This window comes from Panthera uncia, assembly GCF_023721935.1.
Source record: "Panthera uncia isolate 11264 chromosome D3 unlocalized genomic scaffold, Puncia_PCG_1.0 HiC_scaffold_8, whole genome shotgun sequence".
Lineage (NCBI taxonomy): Eukaryota > Metazoa > Chordata > Mammalia > Carnivora > Felidae > Panthera > Panthera uncia.
The window spans coordinates 71,806,378-71,833,702 of NW_026057586.1; the positions used below are offsets into that span (position 1 = coordinate 71,806,378).

A 27,325-nucleotide genomic window follows, 5' to 3' on the forward strand; every position below is an offset into this window, starting at 1 on the left:
TTCAGATCCTCTAGCCACCCCTCTGCTTCTCCCGAGGGCGCTACTGGGCTTTTCCCACATGATTCTCACTGCTTGTTTATTCTTTCTGTACATCACTAGAGTAGCTGCAGAGTTACCACTTTGAGAGGACTCTGTCTTGTTCATACAAAATTCTCTTGATGGAATATGTGCAAGAACAATGTGGGTCTGAATAAATGTCCACTCTGTGAATGTTGTCCTGTTTCTGTCTCTGCGGCATTAGTCCCAGGTCACCCCACACACACACACCAGCCCTGCATCTATAGTTGGAACCAGTAAGAGCCATCCTCTGAGTCCTGTGTCCCCCAGTGCTAAGCTGTTGTCCCACATGCATGACCTCCCACCATCCCCAGGGACAGGTGCAAAGACGCCTCACCGAAACCTGGGCTCTCCTCCTCCAAATGAGTCTATTCATGTTTTCATGGGTAATCTGGGGCCCTCATGCCAGGACGTGAGGCAGGCAGGAGCCATGCATAGAAAAGTCATTCCTCCCTGGGGCAGCAGTCCATGGAGCAGGACTCAGCATCTGAGCTGTAGGTTAGGAATCTACACTTTACAAGGGAGGCCCTAGCACCTCCAGCAGCCAGTGTGGACTGGCCACCAGGGGGCAGCAGAGATCACCTGCCAAAGCCACCTGCAGATGGGAGAGTCTGGCCATTAGGGCTTTTAACAGGCAAGAGGGGTTAGCAACCAGGACCTGAGACCTTCAGGTTATTTGTCATTGGCCTACAGTGTCATCCTTCACTCTCAAGTACACATTCTTCAGGGTATATGTGTGTTGGGTCCTGCTCATGGAGACATTGCCTATTTCTCTAACACAGGTAGAGGTACTTGGTCTGCCACCAACTCACATCCCAGCTCACTTTAATGGAGCTAAAGCACTGTCACTGTCCACAAACACCAGTGCTCCCTGTGAGCACGTTTCCCACTCCCTCCCCTTACCCTGACGGACACAGCTGCTCCTCCTTCCTGGAAGTTCCCCTACCTGTCCCTCCACTCATCTCTCTCATGGGAGGGAGAGGGCACTGAAAATTCAGTTCTTCCCTGTTCCCAGTACCTGCAACACTGTAATTTCTCGGTAAAGTTTTTTTGACTTAACTTGTAAAGTAAAATATTTATTACGTATTTTTTTACAACTGAACACAACTTAATTATGACAAACATTCCCTTGAAGAGTTACTAAACTTTGAAGCCCCCTCTCATTCTCATATACAGCGATCATTTCTTTTCACACTTGATCTGTCCCTGTCCCTCACTGCAAAATGGGGATACTAAGGCACAGTGCCCATAACCTGCTGCGGGAGATTATACCCGAGAGCCAACTCTTACAGCACCATTAGTAACTCCATATGCTCTTGACAGAGGATGAATTTTATTTGGTCTCTGTGGCCCATGACCTGTGATCTGGGGTAGGACCCTGCACTTCTGTGAGCCTTATAGTGTCACTTACAGAATGTGTTCAGAAAATAAAGACACACTCCACCTTTGAGGTCTCAGTGTCCAGGCCAGCCAAGGAGCAAACCCAGGACATGAACTGGGAGGGAGATATCAGCCCCAGACTGTGGGACCAGGCTCCTCCTCCCCTCTCTGTGTCCCTAGCTGCTGAGCCCTTCTCTGAACCCCTGAGGCTCAGCTTATTTGCATAGCCAGCAGGTCTCTCAAGAAAGAGGATAAGACAGGCCTGGGAGGAACTTTGCCCAGCTTCTGGGGTCTTGGTAGCAGCATCAGGGCACTTCCACCATGGCCTGGACCCCTCTCCTCCTCAGTGTCCTGGCATACTACCCAGGTGCTGTGCCCAGGCTCACACCCACCCCAACCTCAGAGATATAAGACAAAACTGAGTCTGACTCTGAGTTCAGCAGGGAGCTGTCTGGGGTGGGGGCGGGGGGGGGCGGAGGGGCAGGATGCCTATTACACTGTATGGGATGAGGGCCTAGAGGGGTGTAATCCCTCCACCTGTGCTCACTGGCTCTGTGTGAGCCCTGAGGGGGTGGTCCTGAGCAGAGAAAGGCGTGGATGGGTTCTCATTTTCAAGACTCCATCCACTAGCCAGCCCCATAAGCCTCTGGGACTGAAACTTATAAGAGGAGTCACCCTAGAGCCCAGAGAATTCCTAGAGCTCTATTCAGGCCAGGCAGCTTAAGGGATTTCCTGGAAATGGGTCCTTCATCTTCCAGCCCAACTCATTTTTTCTCTCTTGCAGGTTCTGTGGCCTCCTATATGCTGACTTAGCCCTGCTTGGTGTCAGTGACCCTGGGACAGACAGCCTGGATCACCTGTGAGGGAAACAACACTGGGGGTAAAATGTTCACTGGTACTAGCAGAAGCCAGGCCAGGCACATGCTGGTTATCTGTTATGATATCGATCGGTCCTCCGGGATTCCTGACCCATTCTCTGGCTCCAACTCAGGGAACATGACCACACTGACCATCAGTGGAGCCGGGACTGAGAATGAGGCTATTACTGTCATGGGTGGAACAGTGGTAATGTTCACAGTGAGACAGGCAGTCAAAGAAATGAGACACAAATCCCTTGCCCATCTGTGTCACACTCTCCTCCAGCCCCAGGAGGCTTTTGGACAAAGCAATGAGCAGGTCTGACCCAGGCCCCCAGATCTGAGTCCCCAGAACCCCCCCAGCTCACCAGGCTTGCTCTGCACAGGGTGGATCAGGGGAGGATAGACCCACAGTTATTGTGACTATGTTTCATTTGTTACTGTGAGTGGAGGAATGACTGAACAGGTTAAAAGACATGGAAGATATTTTCTAAAGACCAAATCTTTTAAAACTTCCCAAAATGAAAATTACATGATTTGAAACACACTGATATTGTCAGCAGATTTGACGCCACAGAAGAAGAGATTAGTGCAAAAAATTAGTGCAAGAGCAAAACCTAGAAAAAAATGAACAAGGCCTCAGTGTGGTTAAGACAACTTCATGTGGCCTAAAGTGTGTAACTAGAGTAACTGAGGAAGAGAAGATGGGGAGCAGGTGGTTAATAGAAAAAAAAAACATTTAAAGAAATAATAGCCAAAAATATTCAAAATTGGTAAAACTAATTAGCCAGGATATCCAAAGCTGAACAAACCTCTGACACAGGGAACATGAGAAACAGCACAACACGCATCATAATGAAATTGCTACAAACCCGTGATGCAGACACCCTCACAGCCTGAGAAGAGACGTGTTCCTACAGAGGATACAGAGGAACCAGCTTCATGCTAAGAGCATAGTTCTCGTTACGTGTCGTGTAAGCAAGAAAACAAAATATTTGTCACAGACTCTGAGTCTAAAGTTATCTCTTGTCTAGCAAAAGAGCAGGACACAGGATTGAAAGCAAGAGATGCCTAATGCCCGGGAAAAGACAAGAGCCCCAAATAAGGGTCCTTGCCCCATTTTTATTAGGATCAGAAGGCTTACAAACATGGTGACGGATGTGCACAAAGGGACAATGAATCTGTGAACATTAACTCGTGATGGAAAGGGGGTCTTGAAGATATTCGTGGTTAGGGGTTTGGGTTAATACAAAACAAAATCCGGACACCGGGAAGTCGGGAGGAAGGTTGTTTACAGCGGACACGAGGGAGCACCCCTGTTTATCTTAGCCTCGGGGATAAGACAGGTAGGGGGAATAACCTCAGGTTGACAAGACACCTTTTCTTTTGTTAACCATCTCCGCTCTGGGCTGCTTTGCCTGCAGTGCAGCAGTCCATAGTCCAATTCACCAATTTACCTAACCTGGCCCTATTCTCCTGTGAAAGCAGCTTTTCTGCTATAGTACTAAATTTGGGGTGCTTTCACCCTGAATATCTAATCTTGTTATTCCTATGTATTGGGCACCTTTGGGGTGCTTTCACCCTGAATATCTAATCTTGTTATTCCTATGTATTGGGCACCTCTGTACCAAAGACAGAGTGCCTTTGCCTCTCTCTGTCTCTATTTTGGGGGGCTCTGCACCCCCTCCCTATTTTGGGGTGCCTTCGCATCTCCCTATTCCTGGCAACTTTGTGCCTTCCTATGCTCGGGGTGCCTTTGCACCCCCCTATTCTTGGGGTGCCAATCTGATTTACCCAAACTCAGGTGTGAGCATTTTATGACTTTGAATTTCTTTATGCCTTGTTAACCCATTGGTGTAAACCCAGGGGATTCCTAAGCTGATCCCCCACAATACTAAAAAACAAACAAAAAAACCCCAAACTTGTCAACCTTGATCTTTCTCCCACTGAATATGTCATTGAGAAGGAAAGACAAAATAAAACTTTCACAGATTGCAAACCTCACGGAACTGACCACCCACAGACCCTCACCACAGCAAAAGTAAAGGACGCCCCTTGACAGAAGGAAAGGGTGACAGAGAGGAATGAGAATCTACACAAAGATTTTAAAAAGCATCAGATATCATAACCACATATATAAATATAAAAACCTTTTATTGGTTAATGCCTATAACAGGTATTCAACTGTTTATAGCAAAGATACTAACAATATATTTTGATTTTTGGAGTAAAAATAAAAATATGACAATGAGGACAGAAATGATAGGGGAGAGAAGACCATGTTATGACATCCTTATTCTGCACGTAAATGACTCATGTCACTGGGAGGGACCTTGATAAGTTAGACGTGAGTGCTGGAGGGCTCCTGGGTGGCTCAGTCAGAAGTGTCTGACTTTGAGGTCATGATCTCACAGTTCATGAGTTCGAGCCCCACGTCGGGCTCTGTGCTGACAGCTTGGAGCCTGGAACCTGCTTTGCATTCTGTGCCTCCCTCTCTCTCTGCTCCTCCCCCACTTGTGCTCACTCTCTCTCTCTCTCTCTCCCTCAAAGATTAATAAACATTAAAAAAAAGTTTAAAAAAAAGAAGTGAGGGCTGGAAATCATACAGAAACAATGATAACAAAACCATTTTAACAACAAAGACTAAGAGCTAATAAAGTGCATAACTTTGGATTCTGCAGGAAATACAGATTCCAATGGACAAATATCTCACTTTGTTCGGGGAACAATGATAAGTATTCCAGCAGATGTACCATTAGCAGAAAATCAAGAGGAGGATGGTGGATTTACATCTTTAAAATACTGAAAGAAGAAACAAAACTGAGTATTTCATCTAGGGAAAATGTCCTTCAAAAATGGAAGCTAAATAGGTGCACCTGGTGGCTCAACTGGTTAAGATTCTGACTCTTGATCTCAGCTCAGCTTGTGATCTCTTCATTTGTGAGATGGAGCAGGGCGTCAGCCTGCTTAGGATTCTCTCTCTCCCTCTCCCCAGCTCGTGCTCACTCTCAAAACAAATATATAAACTTTAAAACATTTAAAAATTTTTTTAAATTAAAAAAATTAAGTGGCGCCTGGGTGGCTCAGTTGGTTAAGCATCCGACTTCAGCTCAGGTCATCATCTCACAGTCCAGTCCATGAGTTCAAGCCCCGCATAGGGCTCTGTGCTGACAGCTCAGAGCCTGGAGCCTGCTTGGGATTCTGTGTCTCCCTCTCTCTCTCTGTCCCTTCCTCACTCATGCTCTGTCTCTCTCTGTCTCAGAAATAAACATTAAAAAACTTTTTTAAGAAAAAATTAGAAAAAAAAATGGAGGCTAAATAAAACGTTTCTACCCATGCAAAAACTGACAGAGGTTCTCTTCAGTGAGACCCATATAAAACCAATAATCATGGACATCCCTCAGGCAGGAGGAAATGATTCCAGAAAGAATCTAAAGCTACAAAATGAATGCAAAAATCAGAAATGCTAAGTGCAGGGATAAATACTGAGACTGTGTATTATCTAAATCTCTTTAAAAGATAATTCACCATGTAAAGCAAATATAATAAGTATGTATGTTGGAACTTATAATACAGCTAAAAGTAATAGGTGTGACAATGGTAGGGAATAAGCTAAGAGACAAAGCTAGAATTATGTTCTCAGATTCTATGTCATGTGGTATAATATCACTTAAATGTAGGTTTTGATGAGTTACTAATAAGACAGCAAGAACTTATAGCTAATTAGTAGAAAAAAGGAGACAAAATGGAATCATTAAAAATGCTCCATTAATACAAAAAGAAGAGAGAGAGAGAAATGCACAAAAGAAACAAAACACGGCACGAAGAAGAAAGAAATAGCAAGGTGGTATATATAAACGATATTGCTAATCACATTTTTAAAATGGTCTTATAACCAGAATTAAAGACAGAGATTATCAAATTGAGTTAATTTGATAACAAATTAAGTCTACATATAAAAGCATACAGTAAACAAAAGATACTAATATTTAAGCAAAGTCCGAGACAAGTTCCCAACCAATTCTGCTCCACAATGTGGAACATAAAAAATTTGCAGGGGCGCCTGGGTGGCTCAATCGGTTAAGCGTCAGACTTCGGCTCAGGTCATGATCTCACGGTCCGTGAGTTCGAGCCCCGCGTCAGGCTCTGTGCTGACAGCTCGGAGCCTGGAGCCCATTTCAGATTCTGTGTTTCCCTCTCTCTGCCCCTCCCCTGTTCATGCTCTGTCTCTCTCTGTCTCAAAAATAAATAAACGTTAAAAAAAATTTAAAAAAAAATTTGCAGGGAACAGAAAGACAAACTGGAAAGATGAACACTTAAGAATAGTTGGGATGGAAAGGATGCCTGGGTGTCCAACTTTTGATTTCATTCAGGTCATGATCTCATGTTTCCTGAGATCAAGCCCCACATCAGGCTCTGTGCTGACAGCGTGGAGCCTGATTCTCTCTCACCCTTTCTCTCTGCCCCACCCCCCCTTTCTCAAAATAAAAACAATAAGCATTTTAAAAAACAGAGATGGTAGAGATTGTAGTATTAATAATAAAGACTTAGGTGCACATGTGAACATCAGTACTAGAAACATCACCTATTCCCACCATGACCCAACTGCATTAACTGGGATGCGGAAACATCAGACTGGATTCCTAAGTGGACAGAAAAGGGGTGGATATAGGATATCACACATGGCTCCTAGACCACGACCCTTTGCAAATTCAAATGCAAAAAAAAAAACAAAACAAAAACAAAACACTTCAGTTTACCCTGCACTCTCCCTTGTAACAATGGGCCAGGCTAGGGCATTTCACCCTTGGACACATACAGGAATCACACCTGTCCTGCCTCCTGCACCGTGTACGTGACCTGTGTGTGCTGGGCTGGGGAGAGCAGGGGGGCAGCTGCCTGGGGGAGGCTGGGCTCCCTGGTCCACACCCTTTCTCAGGTGACAGGTGCTTTGGGGTGAGCTGACCTGCAGGGGGGAAGCTCCTGGTCTGAGTCCTCTTCCACCAGCAGGGGGCAGCAGAGCTGCAGCAGGAGCAGCAGGACAGAGGCTGGGGCTGCCCAGGTGGAGCCTCACAGGGACACCAGGCCTGGGGGGCAGCAGGTGTCTGTCCAGGGTTCAGTCATCAGAAGAGAGTCGGGATGATCCATCCTATCCCTTCAGGCTCTAGGGGCCACATTCTGGGGGTCAGACTTACACAGTGTCACCCAAGACACTGTAGGGGTCTTGACACAGTTAATGCTTTGCTTGGGAATGCCAGTCCCCTCAGTGTCCACCAGTGTTCCCAGGGAACTGACTCTGTGCTGGGCACATCCAGAGATGGCCTGACCACTCACCCTCAGCCTCTCGTTCCCTACCTGCAGGACGTCAGCTGCTTTGCTCAGGATCATCTCAGAGGGCAAGAGATGGGGCACTCAGAGCCCCTGGTGCCAGGAAGGAGTGTCCTTAGCCTCCTTGTAAGGCTGTCTGCAGAATGAAGTGGATTCTCACTACCTGAGATCACAGCTCTGGTCCCTGGGCTGTCCTAGGGTCAGTGAAGGATCCAGCTTCCTGCAGGGACCCCAGCTCTGGCTCCAAAGTTCACCCCATCTGGGAAGACATAAACCTGAGGACCCTAACAGGACATGGAACTTGAAGGTGACTTTTTTAGTCAGGGATGGTTTCTCATGCAATTCACATGTTTACTTGAAACACTGATGAACAAACATAAAGGAATCAAAGCGTTGACAATGCTACATGCTGGCCTGTTGTAGGATGGGGGGTGTCACAGAGATGAGACACCACTTGTTACTAGACCAGAAGTTGTGATGAATCTCCAACAGGTGGTTGTTGAACAAGAGGACTCTCACAGACAAAATGATGAACAAACATTTTACTGATAAAGCTCCACATTCTAATGGCATGCCAAGGATGGGACCACATGCCTCTGGGGATGCAGAGAGGACAGGAAGCAGTAGTAGGAAGGTAATGAGGCCACAAGACCACCTTGCCCTGAATCAGGTGTTGTCTGTATCTCTCAGAGGGCCCAGCCCAGCCCCATGGCCATGCTCCTGGGAGATCACAGAGGGAGCCAAGGACTGACCCCAACATGGTTGTGTGAGATGGTCATGATGTGGTCAGCCCCTGGAAGGTGACTGATCCCAGACATTGGAGGCCAAGGCGGTTTGGTCTTTTTTTTTTTTTACCTGACAGCAGATTGCAGGAAGTTGGGGGCTCTCCTCTTCCTCCTCAGTCACATATTCTGATCTCACAATTTGTTTATCTACTAGGGGGCCCAAAAGTGTAGGAAATTTGCATAGCTTCTAACAGTCACTGACCCAAAGACCTGGAAGGGAATAAGAGAGGCTGGGGTACAGCCCAGCAGTGCTGTGGGTCTAAGGAGGCAGGGCTCTGGGCATCCCCACCATGGCCTGGACCCCTCTCCTGCTCCCTGTCCTCAAACTCTGCACAGGTGCTGCCCCTGGGTTCCCCACACAGGACCTGAGCTGGGCCTGCCCCAAACCATGAGCTCAGCCCCAGCACAGCCTCAGTATTGGGAATGAGAGAATGAACCACCAGATATCACAACAACCTGTCTTCTGTCTTTTCAGGCTCTGTGGCATCCAGTGAGCTACTCAGCCACCCTCAGTGTCAGCAGCCCTGGGACAGGCAGCTACAATCACCTGCTCTGGAGATGTACTGTCAGAGAAATATTCATCTTGGTACCAGCAGAAGCCAAGCCAAGCACCCGTGCTGGTCATATATAAGGATAGTGAGCGGCCCTCAGGGATCCCTGACCGATTCTCTGCCTCCAGTTCAGGGAAAACAGTCACGCTGACCATCAGCGGGGCCCAGGCTGAGGATGAGGCTGACTACTACTGTAGGTCATCAGACAGTGCTAATAAGGTTCACAGTGGCACAGGTAGATGGGGAAGTGAGACACAAACTCCTTCCCAGTCTGTGTTCTCTCCTCCAGCCGCAGGGGGCTGGTAGACAAAGCAGTGAATAGATCTGGCTCAGGTTCCCACATCTGATGTCCCCAGGCTGCCCCTTCCCCACACCTCTCCAGGCTGGCTCTGCAAGCAGTGGATTGGCAGAGGATATGTTTGCATCTATTATAACTATATTTAATCTGTGACTGTGAGTGCATGAATTACCGGATATATTAGGAGCAGATATAGAAGACATTGTTCAAAGACCAAATCTTTTAAACCTTCTCTAATGAAAATCACATGATCTGAGATGTAAAAATACACAGATGAGATTTCCAGCAGATTACAGGCTGCAAAAGAAGTGATTAGTGACCCTGATGTCATAGCAATAGAAAACGATTCAAAATGAAACACTGAGTGAAATAGCTGGAAAAACTGAATAAAGGAGCAGTGAGTGCAGGGAAGACGACTTCACTCCACCCAAGGACTGTAATTGGGAGTACCTAAGGCAGAGAAGGTGGGGAGTGAGTGGTGACTGAAAACATCTGAAGGAAAAAGAGTCAACAAGTTTTTAAATTTGGTGAAACCCATGAACCAATAAATCCAAGAAGCTCAACAAAGACCAGGGAACAGAGAACATGAGCACACAATACACATCATAATGAAATTGCTACAAACCAGCGATGCAGATACTCTCCCAGCCAGAGAGAGGACACGTGTTCCCTATAGAGGAACCACCTTCATGGTGGGAGCACATTTCTCATTACATGTCATGAAGCAAGAAAACAGGGGAGCAATGTCTTCAAAACACTTTAAAAAAAACTGTCAACCTTATTTTTTTTATTTGTTTTCTTTATAACCCCATCCCCTCCTTCACTCATCCTCCCACCCCACCCACTGGTAGCCATCAATTTGTTCCCAATAGTTAGGAGTGAAGACAAAATAAACCTTTCTCAAACTGCGAACCTCACAGAACTAATCACCCACAGACCCTCAGCACAAACAATAGGAAAGGACACCCTCAGACAGAAGGAAAGGGACACAGAGTGAAATGAGAATCTATACAAAGATACAAAAAGCATTAGATACCAGGGTGCCTGGGTGGCTCAGTCGGTTGAGTGTCCAACTTCAGCTCAGGTCATGATCTCATGGTTTGTGAGTTTGAGCCCCATGTCAGGCTCTGTGCTGACAGCTCAGAGCCTGGAGCCTGCTTCGGATTCTGTGTCTCCCTCCCTCTCTGCCCTTTCCCTGTTCTCTCTCTCTCTCTCTCTAAAAAACAAAAACATTAAACATTTTTTTAAAAAATGCATTAGATATCAAAAACTAAATAGATAAGTATAAAAATATTTTATTGCTTAGTGTCTATTTAAAAAGTCAACTGTTTAAGGGGAAATAAGAATGATATGTTGTGATTCATAACGGATGTAAAAACAAAATATATGACAGTGTCGGCAAAAATGATGGGGAAAGAAAATCATGTTATCACCTCCTTATTCTAGATGAGAATAACATCACATCACAAGGAGGTACTTGATAAGTTAGGAGGTGAGGATTTCCATCCCTAAGTTAGAATTAAAATAAAACCATTTTGAACACAAAGAGCAAGAGTTAATAAGGTGCATTAGTTAGGATTCTCCAGAGAATGCGGATCCAATCAGACATATGTCTCATACACCTCGATGTATATTTATGTTACACACACACACATGCAGGAAGAGACAGACAGACAGAAATGTATTTTGAGACCTGGATCATGTGGTCATAGGTTGGCAGGTGTGAAGATGCAGGGAGACAGGAAGGCTGGACATTCAAGCAAGACTGATGTTGCAAAGTTTAGTCTAAACATAGTCTAAATGTTTGACATGTTAGCTAGAGACAGAGAAGAAAATTAAAGGATACAAATCAAATTTCTAAGGATGAAATCTACGATGTCTCTGATTACAAATAAAACAGTTGAGTGACAGCACACGACAAGAGGAGCAGGCAAGGGAATGTGAAGACACAGCATAGATAGTGCAAAGTGAAAAACAGAAAAAAGGTTTAAATTTTTTTAACATTTATTCAGTTTTGAGAGACAGAGAGTGAGCAGAAGAGGGGCAGAGAGAGAGGGAGACACAGAATCTGAAGCAGGCTCCAGGCTCTGAGCTGTCAGCACAGACCCTGACGCGGGGCTCGAACTCATAAACCATGAGATCATGACCTCAGCCGAAGTCAGACGCTTAACCGACTGAGCCACCCAAGTGCCCCCAGAAAACAGACTTAAAGTTGAACAGAGAATCACCAAGCTGCAGGGCACCTTTAGCAATGGAACAGAATGTGATTGTGTCAGAAAAGGAGAGAAAGTGGGAGTGCATAAATGGAAAATATCTGAAAGATTATTGGCTAAAATGCTCTGAATGTGATGGAACACAAGAGGGACAGATCCAAAAATCTCAAAAAACCTCAAGCACAAGAAATAAAAGGAAAAAAGAAACAACCCTATCAATATCAAACGCTCAAGGCAGTGAAAAGGAGACCATCTTAGAAGCAGCCAGAGGAAGTTAAGCGACCGACTTTAGCTCAGGTCATGATCTCACAGTTCGTGGGTTCAAGCCCCACATCAGGCTCTGGGCTGATGGCTCAGAGCCTGGAGCCTGCTTCAGATTCTGTGTCTCTCCCTCTTTCTCTGCTCCTCCCTCACTCGCACTCTGTCTGTCTCTCTGTCTCTCTCTCTCTCTCAAAAATAAATAAACATTAAAAATTTTTTTAATAGGGGCACCTGGGTGGCTCAGTCGGTTAAGTGTCCGACTTCGGCTCAGGTCACGATCTCGCGGTCCGTGAGTTCGAGCCCCGCGTCAGGCTCTGGGCTGATGGCTCAGAGCCTGGAGCCTGCTTCCGATTCTGTGTCTCCCTCTCTCTCTGCCCCTCCCCCGTTCATGCTCTGTCTCTCTCTGTCTCAAAAATAAATAAACTTAAAAAAATTAAAAAAAAAATTTTTAATAAAAATAAGCAGCTAGAAGAAAACACACTCTGCACTCGGGAACAAAGAGGAGGATTCTAGTGGATTTTGCACTGGTGGAAATGCCAGCAAGAGACAATGGATTAACATTTCTAAACTACTGAAAGAAGGGGAGAAAATAATGCTTCACCTTGGGAAAATATCTGTTAAATGAAATCTAGATAAAATTGTTCACACATAGAAAAACTGACAGAAGTTTTCACGAGCTGACCCATAATAAGAGCAACAATAACGGACATCCTTCAGGCAGGAGAAGGTGGTTCCGGGTAGAATCTGAATCTACAAAATGAATGTAAAAATCAGAAATGCTAACTACAGGGATAAATATTAACATTTTTCCTTTAAAAGATAATTCGTGGTGCACAGCAAATGTAAGAACTAGGTATATTGGAATTTCTAACATGGGTAAAATAATATGCATGAAAATCATAATGAATATGCTGAGAGGTGAGAGACAGAAGTATGTTATCAGGTGTTCACACTCCATGCAACGTGGCAGCATACGAGAATGTACACTATTCCAAGTTACTGATAATCCGATAGCAAGAACTTATAGCTTGTAAGCAAAAAGAGATAAAAAGGAATCATGAAGAAAAAATGTTTCATTCATCAAAAAAAAGAGAGACACAAGGAAAGAAGGAACAAAGAACAGATAGGACAGGAAAATAAAAGCAAGATGCTGTATTGAAATGATAATACTAATCACATTCAGGAAACGGTCTAAAAGACAAGGTTTGTCAGACAGAGTTTCACAGCGGCACCAGATGCTGCCTACCAGAAAGGCAAATGGAAATGACACGGAAATGGAAGCAACATTTCAGGATGATTCCCACCCCATTCCGCTGCACAATGTGGAACATCAAACATTTACAGGGAACAGATCAAAAATCTAGGGAGATGAATTGAATCCTTAAAATAATTAGGATAAAACCTTTTCTGTTATGGATTTTACGTACAAAAAGAAGGTAAGAAATATTTGCAAAGTACACTTCATGAGAACAGCTACAGAAATGGCCTCACATGACCCTTCCCTTCCTAGCCTTTAAGACTTTCAAACACAGAGTGACAAGAGCTCCCCTGCAGAGCCAGGAGGCGAGCACAGCTCCTCGTGAGCCAGATCCCACGAAGCCCACCCAGAAGCACAGAGATTCTCTCCACCAGCCTAAGGAGGAGCACTTTCACAAGGACCGGTGAGAGCATGAGGGAGGCTTGAGGTGACCAGGCTCAGCTGTGGGCTCAGGAGACAGAAGTCTAGGGTCCCCGCTATGACATGGACCCTCTCCTGCTCCCCTTCCTCACACTCGGCTCCGGTGCTGCCTCCCAGGCCCTGCCCACAAGGTTCAGCCCCCACAGGACACTGGGCATGACTCTGACCATACTCTCAGCCCAGGGGATGTTGCAGAAGTGGGACCCCTGAGAATGAGCCCCACAGTATCCTGAACCTACAGGCACTGTCGTCCCCTAGAAGACTCATCTGCCCTCTGTAGAGTGGCCATGAGACCCCTGTCACTCCCACCTGCTTAGGGGAGCACAGAGAGAGGACCAAGCAATAATGCAAAGCAGAGCATCGGAACCCAGGCCAGCCCCCTGCACAGCCAGACAGCCTCCACCATCCCCACAGATTCTCCAGCTCTAACCTGGGACACCTCCCTGCTAACCCACCCCATGTACAGGCTGAGGAGGCCCCTTTATAGGTCAGGTCAGGATGGGGATGGCAATGAGCTGAGGGACAGAAGCCCTGCTGCCCAGCCTGGCCTCACACTCACTCCTTCCCTCCTTGGTCAAGTTCTGCCCCAAAGAGCCCAGGGACTAGTGGGCTCCATTCCAGGACTTGACCCACTTTCCTCTGTTTTCTGGGCACCTAGTCTCTCAGGCCTTCCCTTTACCTGCCATGAAATGAAGAAGCTTATATTGATATAAGAAACACTTTTTTTCACATTACATAATACAAAATACTGTAAGAGTCTTATTAATGAGAGAGACTCCATGGGGTCTCAGTGAGTTAACTTTGGTGTAGGAGCCTCATGCGTTCCTCTGTGGGAATCCAAGGGAAAATTTTTGGCTAACCTATGACCTCTATCATGTGCAACTATATCCAAGTCTGAATTAGCAGATTCCCAATTTCACCAAACAACAGACGAGACTAGTTTACAAATCCTGCCACACCACGCATCCAGGAGAGGTGGGTTGGAATTAAAAAAAAAACAAACTAGAAAAGATAATAATAACAATAGGATTAAAGGTTTGGGTGCTCAACTGAACTTAGTGCCAGAAGCATCACCTGTTGCCATGATGACCCAACTACACTAATAGGGATGCAGGAGGCATCAGTTTTGATTCCTAAATACACAGGAATCTGGTGGCTGTGAGACATCACATAGGTTTGTCTGGACACTAACCCTTTTCAAATGCAATAGACCTTACACTTTACTGTTACACTCCTTTTTGTAAGAAGACTGTGGGCTAGGCCAGGGTATTTCAGTCCTGGGATAAGTATAAGAATCACCCCTGTCTTGCCTCCTGCCCAGTGTATATGACCTGTCTGTGCTGGGCTGGGGAGGGCAGGGCCAGCAGCTGCCCATAGGAGGTTGAAACCCTGGTCCACACCCTTTCTCAGGTGACAGGTGCTTGGTGACCTGACCTGCAGGAGGGAAGCTCCTGGTCTGAGTCCTCCTCCACCAGCAGGGGGCAGTAGAGCTACATCAGGAGCGGCAGGAAGGAGGCCGGGGCTGCCCAGGGGGAGCCTCACAGGGACACCAGGCCTGGGGGGCAGCAGGTGTATAAGTTTCTATCCTCAGAAGAAAGTGGGGACAATCCAACCTGTCTCCACAGGCTGCAGCGACCACATTCTGAGGTTCTGACTCGGTGTCACCCAGAATATTGACAGGAGTCCTGACACACTGAGCAGGAAATGAAGGTCCTCTATCTACCAGTGTTCCCAGGGACTGACTCCTCTGTGCTGGGCACATCCACGGATGCCCTGACCGCTCATCCTCTGCCTCATCTTTGCCACCTACAGGCCAGCTCGGACCCTGGGCTGCAGCTCCTTGCTCAGGAGCAGCTGAGGGAGAGAGCAGCAGACAACCGGGAGCTGCTGGTTCCTGGAAGTAGCGTCAGCAACCTGCTTATGAGACTGTCTCCAGAGTAAAGTGGATTCTCCCAGCCTCAGGCCACAGCTCTGGTCCACGGGCTGCTCTTGGTTCAGTGACAGCATCCAGCTCCCTTCAGGGACCCCAGAGCTCACGCCTTGTAGGAACGTGTGACCTTGGTGACCCATACAAAAACCAGGAAGCTTAAAATTTGCTTCCAGTGGTGTTTCATCCTTTTCACATGTCTATATACAACACTGATGAAAACATTAAAAGGAACCAAAGGGTTGACGATACCAATTTCTGCTCTCTTGTGGGATGGGGGAGTCATAGAGATAGAAACTCCACATGTAAGTAGACATACTTTGTGATGAATCTCCAACAGCAGGTGGTGTTTACTGAGCAAGCCACCAAGCAGAAGGTGATGAATGAACTTCAGAATGAGAGAGTTTTCCATTCTAATGACGTACCAAGGATGGGACCAGAGTGTGTCTGTGGGACACAGAGGGGACATGAGGCAGGAGGGGGGGAGGGAATGGGGCTGCAGAACCACCTTTCCCTGAATCAGGTGTTGTCTGTCTCTCAGACGGCCCAGCTCACACCAGGGCCAGGCTCCTACAAGACCCTGAGTCAGGGCACCAGGACCCCAGGCAGAGTGGGTTGGAACAACGGTCTTATGGTCAGATCCCGGAAATTTCACTGTGATGCCAGACCTTGGAAACCAAGTCTGATTTTCAGACCAGAAAGTTCCTTGCAGGAAGCTAGGGCTGCTCTCTTCCTCCCTAGTCACATGTTCTGAAATCACAAGTGACTAATCCATTTGGAGCCCCACAGAACAATAAATTTGCATAAATACTGACAATCACCTCCCCAAGGGCCTGGAGAGAAAAAGAAAAGCCTGTGTGAGACTGCCCTGCTGTGGAGTCTCAGCAGGCAGAGCTCTGGGAGTCTCCACCATGGCCTGGACCCCTCTCCTGCTCCCGCTCCTCACTCTGTGCACAGGTGCTGCTCTGGGGCCCTGGGCAAAAGCTCAACCACCACAGGACCTGAGTTGGGCCCACCCCAAACCCTGAGCCCAGCCCCAGCACAGCATCAGCAGTGGGTCCCTGGACATGAGCCTCTGGACCTCAAACCAACCTCTCTTCTCCTGTCTTTTCAGGTTCTGTGGCCTCCAGTGGGCTGACTCAGCCTCCCTCAGTGTCGGTGGCCCTGGGACAGATGGCCACCATCACCTGCTCTGGAGATGTACTAAGGGAAAGATATGCATATTGGTACCAGCAGAAGCCAGGCCAAGCCCCTGTGCTCCTAACTACTAAAAATACTGAGCGCCCCTCAGGGATCCCTGACCAATTCTCTGGCTCCAACTCGGGGAACACAGCCACCCTGACCATCAGCAGGACGCGGGCAGAGGACGAGGCTGACTATTACTGTCAGTCCTATGACAGCAGTGGGAACGCTCACAGTGACACAGGCAGATGGGGAAGTGAAACACGAACCCCTTCCCTGTCTGTGTCACACTCTCCTCCAGCCACAGAAGGACTGTGGACAAGCAATGAGCAGGTCTGACCCAGGCTCCCAGATCCCAGGTCTCCCGAGATCCACTCTGCCTTCTAGGCTGGCTCTGCACAGGGAGGGTCAGGAGTGCATTCAGAGCTGACAACACCAGGCTGCCTGGGTTCTGAGAACCCGGGTATGACCTGGGGATAGAGGGCCTGGGTGCAGGAGACAGAAGGAGGTTTTTGTCCAGTGGTCATTATCTCTGCATTTTTATATGGTGGTCACTGGGCCACTGTTCACACCAGTCACCAGGATGAGAGCCCCCAATGTTCCCATGAGCTGAGCTCCCGATGACCTGGCATCATGAGCCACCTCCACTTGAGGGGAGCAGAGGGTACAATAGTCACAGTGTTGTCATCCATACCCCCACATCTGGGTTCACACACCACTGCTGCCAGGATGCCCTGACAGCTCACAGGGGTCCTCCTCACTGGGAAGTGCTCTTGGTTCAGACAACCGCCTCCCCAGGTTTCTGCCCCTTCTCAGAGAGGTTCAGGTGAATGCCGGCCTGAGTGAATGAAGGCCCTGCCTCAGGCTCAGATGTCCTGAAGGTCCCAGCTTTAGAGCTCCCTGCAGGAATCATGTGATGCATCCCTCTGTGTGGGTCACTCTCCTGCCCAGTCTGGCCTCCCTCCTCCTTCCATATCTCCTGCACATGCACTTCTCCATCTCAGAGTCTGCTTCCAGGAACCTAATCCGTGATGGCTGGCATCTCCGACAGGGTCCCCAGGGACCTGAGGAGGCCACTGTATACACACGAAGCTGGAGTTCCTCCCCCAAACCCCCAATGTGCATGTCAGATCCTCAGACAGATCAGATTGTTATTTGTCATTTTACACAATGGAAAAAAGATCCAGATACACCAGGTGCTCTTAGTTCTGAAAGACAGTGGCAGAGTCACATCCATTTTCTGGTGAATGGGGGACACTGGGGCAGCTGCCTCCTCCTACAAAGTGACCAGAAGATGGGGCGCCTGGTGGCTCAGTCGGTTAAGCGTCTGACTTCGGCTCAGGTCATGATCTCGCGGCTCGTGAGTTCAAGTCCCGCATTGGGCTCTGTGCTGACAGCTTGGAGCCGGGAGCCTGCTTCAGATTCTGTGTCTCCCTCTCTCTCTGCCCCTCTCTCACTTGCGCTCTGTCTCTCTCTCTCTCAAAAATAAATAAACATTAAAAAAAATTAAAAAACAAAAACAACAACAAAAACAAAAAAGCAAAGTGACCAGAAGATACACAGACTCATAAGTGAGACACAAAATGAGTGCTGCCTCACTTCTACCCACCACTTCTTGCATAAGAATTTCTCTTCCCACCCACCCTCCCCAGAAATATAGACAGAAAACAATTCTGTGACGTACAGTTCAGCCTGTCAACGTTGACACTTAATAAGCTACCACAGTCCAAACTCACTCACCTGAAATCCACTCAGATCCACACGAACCAGTCTCTAAATAAAGAGTGCATTGGTAGTCATGCTTCCACCTAATAAGATAAAACCATCCCACGAACAATTACAAACATGCTCACCCTTTTCCCCAAGAGGGTACGATATACACATTTTTCTGCTAGAGATATTTATTTTTATCCCTGTGGATTTGATATCTTGCAACTTCCATATTGAGATGTAAATTACAGTGAGCACACCTGATGTTAGGTGATAATGGGATGACCTAGAACAAAGCAAAATCCTATGAATAATTTGCCTGCAAACATGTTCATATCAACATAAGGAAGAAACGCTTGTTACCACTACCTATGGTTGGAGTGGTGTCTGTAACTACCTTCTTCACTACTCACTCCATATCCCCTTCCCTCAGCAAACACCTGAGCTAGTTGCCATCGTTTCCTGTTGGTAGGACTAGACCTTCATTCTGGAACGTTCATCCATTATCAGACCTGTGGAATTGGACTGTGACTCATGTATGACTATAATCACAGACCCAGGGAGTATCAGGGGATCTCCTGAACTCATATTCTCCTGCTTACCCCAGTGGTGTAACAGAGACCCCATTGCTCCATGACAGACCTCATGAAACACCCCAGGCGGTGCCGCTACTTTGAAATACTACCAGGAGGAGTCACAGGGAGCCATGGCACACTCTCTACAACCAGAGCAGCACAGTCCATGTCCCGTTGGGATTTCACCTCCTCCTCAACACACAACACATGTGACTGGTGAAAAAGGCCCCATTTAAACCATGTTTTCCAAATCATTACAGGGCCTAGAAACTGAACCAAGCTCGGGTGACCACAGCAGGAAAGTTAAGCCTCAAGTCCCAGGTGGCCGAGTAGAACCAGGGGAGACAAGCAGAGGAAGTGAGATTTTCCGTGTGGCCTAAACCAGAGCAAGTGGAGCTCAGTAAGCACAGAATCCCCTGAGGCAGGGTGGGGGCGAGCAGGGGCTGCTCCACCAGATGCAGCTGCAGCAGGTCTGGTGGCACCTGGGCATCTGCATGTGGAACAGCTCCCAAGTGAGCCTATGGTGCTGGTCCTCCCAGGACCGCATTCTGAGTGGCTTCACTCCTATTCATCTGTGGCTCCCAGCACAGGTGAACGGCCCCCCAGGGTGGCACAGTTGTGACACAGGTGTCCTGCTCTCCCTCCCACCCAGGATTTACAGGGTCAGGGCCCTGCCCTCACCCCTGTCCACATTGCTCGCCCCCCCATCAGGCCCGTAGACAGTCTGTCCTGACTCAGCCTCCCTAGGTGTCTGGGGCCCCTGCACAGATGGTTACCATCTTCTGTGCTGAGGCAGCAGGAAACCTGGGGAGATAATAATGTCTCCTACTACCAACGGCTCCTGGCACAGCCCCACGTGCCTGAGAAGAGGGGTCAGGAATCACACTTCACAGAACCAGACTCCAACTCTAGCAGCACACCCTCTATAAGCTTCCCCCGGCTCCTGCCAGGCCCTGAGGTTGATTATTATCATGCTTCCTACGCAAGGTGAGGAGGGGGCTCTTTCCCAGAGCTTCCCAATGAGGAGAAAGTAAGACCAAAGCTACCCTGGGCTGGCACTGCTCCCCTGCTGTGCCCTGTTCTGTGTCAGTCCCCCTGGCATGCGACATCTTGTACGTTCAAGACTGAAGAAATGTGGCCCTTCCTTGCTTACCACGTGGCAAAGTGGAAGCGTCAGCTCAAAGAGCCACCTGGGCAGGAGGCTGTGTCCAGTCTGTGGTCCGTGTGCTCAGACACCTGCCTGATCTGTTCAAATGGCTGGGACAGTGCAGGGCTGTCACTTGAGAACCCGCCTCTAGCTACACACCCGTCCTGGGACAGGTGCCATCTGTCCAGATGTGCAGGTCTACCCTCTCTTCCCAGTAGCAAGGAGAGGCCTGGGGAGGGTGGATCCTGGCCTGACACGGCAGATCCTGTGCGGTCCCTCCACCCTTCGGAATGACAGAAGTGGCATACGGCCCAGCTCTGGAGTCCTGAAGGACACCGAGCCCTAGCCTTCGATTCCTCACACATCCTCATAATGTCCTTTCACCTCCTGTCCCCATGTTCCCCTGGCTCCCTGCCCCTCAGCCCTCCCAGGGTGTCCATGCTTCCCTAGTTACCAGAAAATCGTGCTTCCCTCTCCATTCACAGTACTTGCTCAAGATGTCCAGGCAAAGCCCTAAGACTAACAGGTCCGTGCTGAATATTCCCCCAGGACCCCACATACAACCCTTTGCAATGTTCTTTACACACAGAATAGGATCTCACGAGGGGCTCCTGGGTGGCTCAGTTGGTTAAGCGCCTGACTTTGATATCAGCTCAAGTCATGATCTCAGGATTTGGGAGGGATTTGTCTCCCCGTATCCAGCTCGGCACTAACAGCTCACAGAGCTTGCTTGGGATTCTCTCTCTCCCTGTCTCTCTGCCACTCCCCTGCTTGTGGGCAGGCTCTCTCACTCTCCCTCTCTCTCTCTCAAGAAACAAAAAAAAAAAAAAAAAAAAGAATAGGATCTCATGAAAGCCACCCTCACACTTAGTTCAGTCCTGTGAGGGAAGATGGTGCCAGAACACGTGCCCTGACATGCTGACCGAATATAAACTGTGCATGCAGATAATTCCCACTGGACACTGCAGAACGTTCTTTGGGACCAGACAGGCACTCAGACCCGGGGCCTCCTCCTGCTAGTCACTTCCACGTGCCCAAGGAAAGTCTGCAGCTCCATTCAGGCAGGAGCAGGGACAGCCCCACCCAGCCTTCCTCCAGCCCCTCCAGCAGGGAAGGAGCCCACCCCTGTGTGTGCTTAGAGACTGTGTCCTGACCCATCACCTGGACCCCACATGCTTTCTCCTCCCCTCTCTCCTCAGTGAGCATGTGATGTCTAACTCAGCCTATTCTATTCACTAACAATCATTGCTTCCATTATGTGATTAGTTAGCTTGTTAGTTAATTAGTCACGTGACTTATGACCTTGTGTGTCTGGGGGGGGGGTGGTGGGGAGTAAGGCCTGTGACTATAACCATAATGCTTATGTATAGACTCAGAGGTTATGTTCCCCGCAGGGACTGACCCTGCTGTCCCCAAACACACATCTGCCACATGTTCCTTCTTCCCATCCTGACAGCAGCTCCAAGGTCACCTCTGCAGAGAGGACCATTCCAACCTCTCTCCACACAGCACCTGCCTGTCATTTCTTCTGATCTCCATCTTAATGGATTACTACTGAATGGTTTTCTCCCTGCCATTATTTTATTAATTCACTGATTGGTGGTAATCATTTCCCTACTGGTCAATAACATTTTCATGTAAAACATACACATGATAATCAGAAACAGGAACAAAGTCTGGAGTCAGATGGCTCTTCTCCAGACACTCACCAATTCCAAGAATTCCCAACTATGTTCATTTTTTGTCCCAACAGCCCAGCTACGGAGCTTTGCTTTTCTTTCTTGCTGACAATAGACAGGTGCCTGCTGCAGCTCCAGCTATCACACCCGTGCTCAAGAGGAAAGGCACTCCACAAATCTGGTCTCTTTCCTTACTTCGTGACAGCGAAAGTCCCCAAACAGATCCCCAGCTGAATGACATATCCATTGGCCAGTGCTGAGCAACAGGGTCCATCCTGGCCCAGAGGGACATGGGAATAGCAATGGTTTGGCTTTCAAATGAATGTAGAACACAAGACGTAGGTAGAAGGCAGTAGAGACGTCTGCTGTGTCACCAAAACAAGTGTGTCCACTACGCCGCCCCTCCCACAGCATGGAAATTCTGGGAAAGAAACTGTGTCTTCTTCATAGAGATTTCCCAGGATGGAAAGTCGGCCAGACCGAAGTGGGTCTGAATAAATGTTTGTTGAGTGTGTGTTCTCCTGTCTCTGTCCTTGGAACACCAGCCACCATGGCCCTATTTGGTGCACCAGCTGACAGCACTAGCAAGAGGCAGTCCCCGAGTCCTGTGTCACCTCCTGCAAGGCCCAGAGCCACACCCATGACCACCCACCTCCCCAGAGATGTGGGCCGTAAAACCTCAGATGGGCCTTACCTGCTCCTCCCATTGGCCTGTTCCTATTTTCATGGATACTCTCATCTCCTGAAGTCTGGCCTTGAGAGTGGCAGGGGCCATGTAGAGAAGAGCAGTTCCTCCCCTGGGGACAGCAGTGCATCAATCAGGGAATCCTCCTCTGAGCTGTGGGTTCTGAATCTCCAGCGGGGCAAAGGACTTCCCCGCGCCTCCAGCAGCCAGTGTGGAGCCACCACCAGAGGGCAGCAGAGATCACCCAGCAAAGCCACCTGCACCCCAGAAGGCTCCAGGTATCACGGGTTCTAACAAGGAGGGAGGGCTGCTCACCAGGACCTGAGACCTGTGGGAAAGATGTAGTTTCTACAGCACCACCTCTGACTCTGATGTAAAATCCTGACTCGCTGTCTCTCAGTTCTGTGCCTTGCAGATTTGTCTCTGTCTCTAGCACAGGTCCAGTACTTCATGCCTCTCCAGCCCGACCCATTCCTGCTAAACTCAGCCACTGTCAAACCTTGCTAAAGCTGGGTCTGTCCCTGGACTGAGCACACCCTCAGAGTACTGAGGCATAGGATCGATAACCTGTCCTCGGGACAGAAACCTACAATACCTCAATGGCTCCTTAAAAATCCATGTGTACTTGGCAAGGGAGGAATTCTGTTTGGGTTCTGGTGTTCCTCAACAGAGATATAACTTAGGAACCACACTGACCTAAGCCACCTTATACTGCCTGCAGAGGAAACGTGCTCATGGGTTCAGAAAATGCAGACAAACGCCACCTCTGAGCTCAGCCAGGACAAGCCACCCCAGGAGCGAGGTCAGGACACGGAGAGACACGGAGTGTGGACCCAGCCTATGCGACCAGAGTGTAAAGCAGAATTCCCTGGGCTGAGGGTGGGTCTGCAGGGCTGTCCCTCCCTTCTCTGGCCCCTTGGGGCTGAGCCCTTCTCTGAAACCACAAAGCTCCTCAGCAGCAGCCCCTGAGCCCTGGCTGATTTGCATAACCAGCAGGTCTCTCCAGCAAGGGGATAAGAGAGACTTTGCCCAGCCTTGGGCCTTGGTAGCAGAATCAGAGTGACTCCACCATGGCCTGGACTCCTCTCCTCCTCGGCCTCCTCGCTCACTGCACAGGTGCTGCACCCAGGCTCAGACCCACTGCAGACCCAGGGATCTGGAGCAATCCAGCCCCTGACTCTGAGCTCAGCAGGGGGCTGGTTGTAGGGGGAAGGATGGTTATGACCCTGCTGCAGGATGAGAGACTGGAGGGGTGTACTCCCCAAATCCTCACTGGCTCTGTGTGACGCTGAGGCGCTACACCTGCCCAGAGAAAAATGAAAATGGACCCCTTTGTTCAAAAGCTCCATACACCAGCCAGGCCTATTGGCCTCAGGGGCTGAAATGATTGGAGGGTGGAAACAGGGGGCCCAGATCCCTGGAGCTCAGGCCAGGTAGGTGAGGGTCTCCTGAGATGAGATCCAGAGCTGAAACCTCTCTTTTCTCTCTTGAAGGTTCCGTGGCTTCCTATGAGCTGACTCAGCACCCCCTCAGTGTCTGTGACCCTGGAACAGAAGGCCAGAATCATTTGTAGAGGAAACAACATAGGAAGGAAGTATGTTCAATGGTACCAGCAGAAGTCAGGCCAGGCCCCCATGCTGGTCATCTAGAGTAACAGCAACCGGCCCTCGGGGATCCCTGGCTGATTCTCTGGCACCAACTCGGGGAACATGGCCACCTTGACCATCAGCAGGGCCCAGGCCGAAGACGAGACTGACTATTACTGCCAGGTGTGGGACAGCAGTAGTGATGCTCACGGTGACACAGGCAGAGGGGGAAGGGAGTTGAAAACTCCTTTCACCATCTTTTCTCCAGCCCCAGAAGGCCTGTGCACAAAGCAATGCAGAAGGTCTGACAGAGGTGTCCAGACCCAAGGTCCCCTGACCTCCCTACATACCCACCCTTCAGGTGGTATCTCCAGAAGGTGTATCAGGGTTGATTTGTAGATCCTGAGATTGTCTGGGCCAGACTGTGTGTGAGAACAAAGGGACTGGCTGGAAGGACAAACAAAAACACTCATCCACTTCTCATTACCACCGCATTTCCGTGTGGTGGCCATAGCCCATTCCTTCATTCAACTGACCAGTATTAGAGTCCAGAATTTTCCAGCTCAGCTGAGCTCCAGAAGCCTTGCCACCATGCCAGCTGGGGATTCTGAGTGGAGCACACTAGTGCATGACCCACTGTGGTGTCACCCCCGTCCTGGGCTCACACATGCACCCACCTCTGCCTGGAGCCCCTGACAGCTCACAGGGGTCCTCCTCTCTGGGAAGTGCCCTTGGATCAGAAAACTGCCTCCCCAGGTTTCTGCCCCTTCTCAGAGAGGTTCAGGTGCATGCTGGCCTGAATCTAAGGTCCCAATGCCCTGCCTCACTTTCTTATGTCCTGAAAGGTCCCAGCTTTAGAGCTCCCTGTAGGAATGAGGCCTCATCTGATGTCTCACTCTGTGTGGGTCACTTATCCTTCGGCCCAGTCTGACCTTCCTCCTCCTTCCAGATCTCCTACACATGCACTTCTCCATCTCAGAGTCTGCTTCCAGGAACCCAATCCAGGCTGGTGGGCATCCCTGACAGGGTCCTCAGGGACATGAAGAGATCACTATATACCCACATCTGGGTTTTCTCCCCCTTGTTCCCCAATGTGCTTGTCCAATCCCCAGATAGATCAGATTGGCCCTTGTATTTTTATACAGTGAGAAAAGATACAGACATACTAGGTGCTCCGGGTTCTGACAGACAGTTGGAGAGTCACATCCAACCTGATGGTGAATGAGGCACATTGGGGCAGTTGCCTCCTCCTACAAAGTGACCAGAAGATACACAACCAGGGACTGAGACACAAAATGGGTGCAATGTCACTTCTACCTCCCAAATCTTGTACAAGAATCTTTCCTTACACCCACCCTACCAATAAATATAGACAGAAAACTATTCTGGGAAATAGTTTCAATGCTGTCAATTAATAAGCCACCACAGTCCCCCATCATCCATATGAAATCTATCCACATCCCCAGAAACCACAGTCTGCAAATAAAGAGAATACCAGTAGCCATGCTTCCACCTAATATGATAAAAATATCCAGTGAACAATTAAAAACATGTTCATCCTGTCCCCTAAAGAAGATACACAATACCTTTTTCTCTACTAGCGATATTTCTCATTGTTCCAGATAATTTGATATCCTATAACTTCATATTGATACATAAAGTTAACTATTGTGAATACATCTGATGCTAGATGGTAATAGTATGACCCAGGAGAACAAAACAGAAACATAGGATTAATATGTATCCAAACATATTCATATCAACATAAGGAAGAAACACTTGTTCCTTCTATTGTCCTCATTTCTGCCACTACATGTGGTCAGTGGTGTCTATAATTACATCTTCACCACCCACTCCAGATTCCCCTTCCCACAACAAATACCTGAGAGAGTCGTCATCCCTGCCAGTTGCGATGACCAAAACTCTATTCTGGAACATTCACCCATTATCAGACCTGCTGAATTGGAATGTGCTGATTTTTTTTTTTTTACTGTAATCATAGTCCCAGATAATATTAGGGGATCTCCTGAGTCCATACATAAACCTGCTTCCCCAATTGTGTAGGAGAGACCCAACTGCCCCTTGATAGACATCGGAATCACCGACCCAGTGCCCCCTACTTTTCCTGGTGATTCACTGCCAGAAAGACACAGGAGGGGCCATGGCACCCTCTCAACCAGCAGTACAGAGCAGCCAAGATCCCACTGGGTATCATCCCATTCACAACACACAATCCATGTGGCTGATGAAAAAGTCTGTTCCTAAATCATTTTTTCCACATCACTACAGGGTCTACAATCTGTACCAAGCTCAGTCGATGAGGGCAGGACAATTAAGCCCAAGAACCAGGTGACCAAGTAGGACCTGGGGAGACAAGGAGAAGAAGTGAGATGTTCCAGGGTGGCCCAGACCCCTGGCCTGTGACACTCAGTGAGCACACAGTCCCCTGAGGAGGGGGTGGGGGGCGGTTCACAAGATGCAGCTGCAGGCGAGGCAGCTGGGTGGGGCCCCGGGCATCTGCATGTGGAACAGCTCCCAGGTGCCTGTGGTGCTGATCCTCCCAGGACCACACTCTGTGTGGCCTCACTCCTGCTCTCTGGCTGCTCCCAGCACAGGTGAGGGGCCCACAGGGAGGCACAGTGTGCGGCACAGGCAGCCTGCTCTCTCCCACGCAGGGTCCCTGGGGTCAGGTGCTTGCCCTCACCTCTGTCCAAATTGCTCCCTCCCCTCAGTGCTAGACCAGTCACTTCTGACTCAGCCTCCCTTTCTTCCTCCAGGTCCCTCCCCTCTCCTGTCTTAGGAGCTCCATGCCTCCCCTGACCTGAGGCTGCCTCCATCCCTGTCAGTGGCCCTTGGGAAGCCCAGGATTCCCTGCTCTAGGGGTAAGCTCAGGCATGAACATGCATCTTGGTACCAGTGGAAGGAAAGCCGGGTACCCAATCTGGTACGCAGATATGAGCAACCATCTGGGTCTGATTCTGAGGATGCAATTTAAGGACGTGGCCCCCTGAGCATGACCAGGACCAGAAGGGCCAGGACCAGGCTCTCCATTGCTGTGTCAGCTATCATGGCAGCAGAAATGGCTGGCAGTGACTCACAGTGACACAGAAGGATGGGGGATGGGACACAACCCTCCTGTCACAGCCTGCCTCTCATTCCCACCTGCCCTCTGAGCAGCTGTTGGTCAGGCCTTAGGATCAAGTATTCTCCCTGGTCCTGGCCTGACCCTCCAGTGTGGGAGAATCCAGTAAGTTCTCTGTGCTCTGGTCTGTGTTTATCCTAATGAACAGAGTTGGGGGCTATTCTGACTATTTGGATTGTAATTGAGTATTATGGTTGATAGTAAAGATTTGGGGTTTCATTAAATATCGCACGGGTCCCAGATATAATCACATGTTACTCAGGAGGGGAGACAGCTGTCCCAAC

At 48.8% G+C, this 27,325-nt stretch overlaps 2 protein-coding genes and 1 gene segment (V, D, J or C); all 3 read left to right on the plus strand.

Moving 5' to 3' along the window:
* Positions 1-27,325, plus strand: part of LOC125914000 (immunoglobulin lambda-1 light chain-like) — a 243,178-nt gene that overhangs the window by 181,845 nt on the left and 34,008 nt on the right. The gene's annotated exons all lie outside the window — the stretch shown is intronic.
* Positions 1-27,325, plus strand: part of LOC125914001 (immunoglobulin lambda-1 light chain-like) — an 89,052-nt gene that overhangs the window by 13,762 nt on the left and 47,965 nt on the right. The gene's annotated exons all lie outside the window — the stretch shown is intronic.
* On the plus strand, positions 16,177-17,989 carry LOC125914006 (immunoglobulin lambda variable 3-25-like). The segment is given in 2 exon segments: positions 16,177-16,292; positions 16,450-17,989. Coding segments are annotated over 2 exon segments (453 nt in total).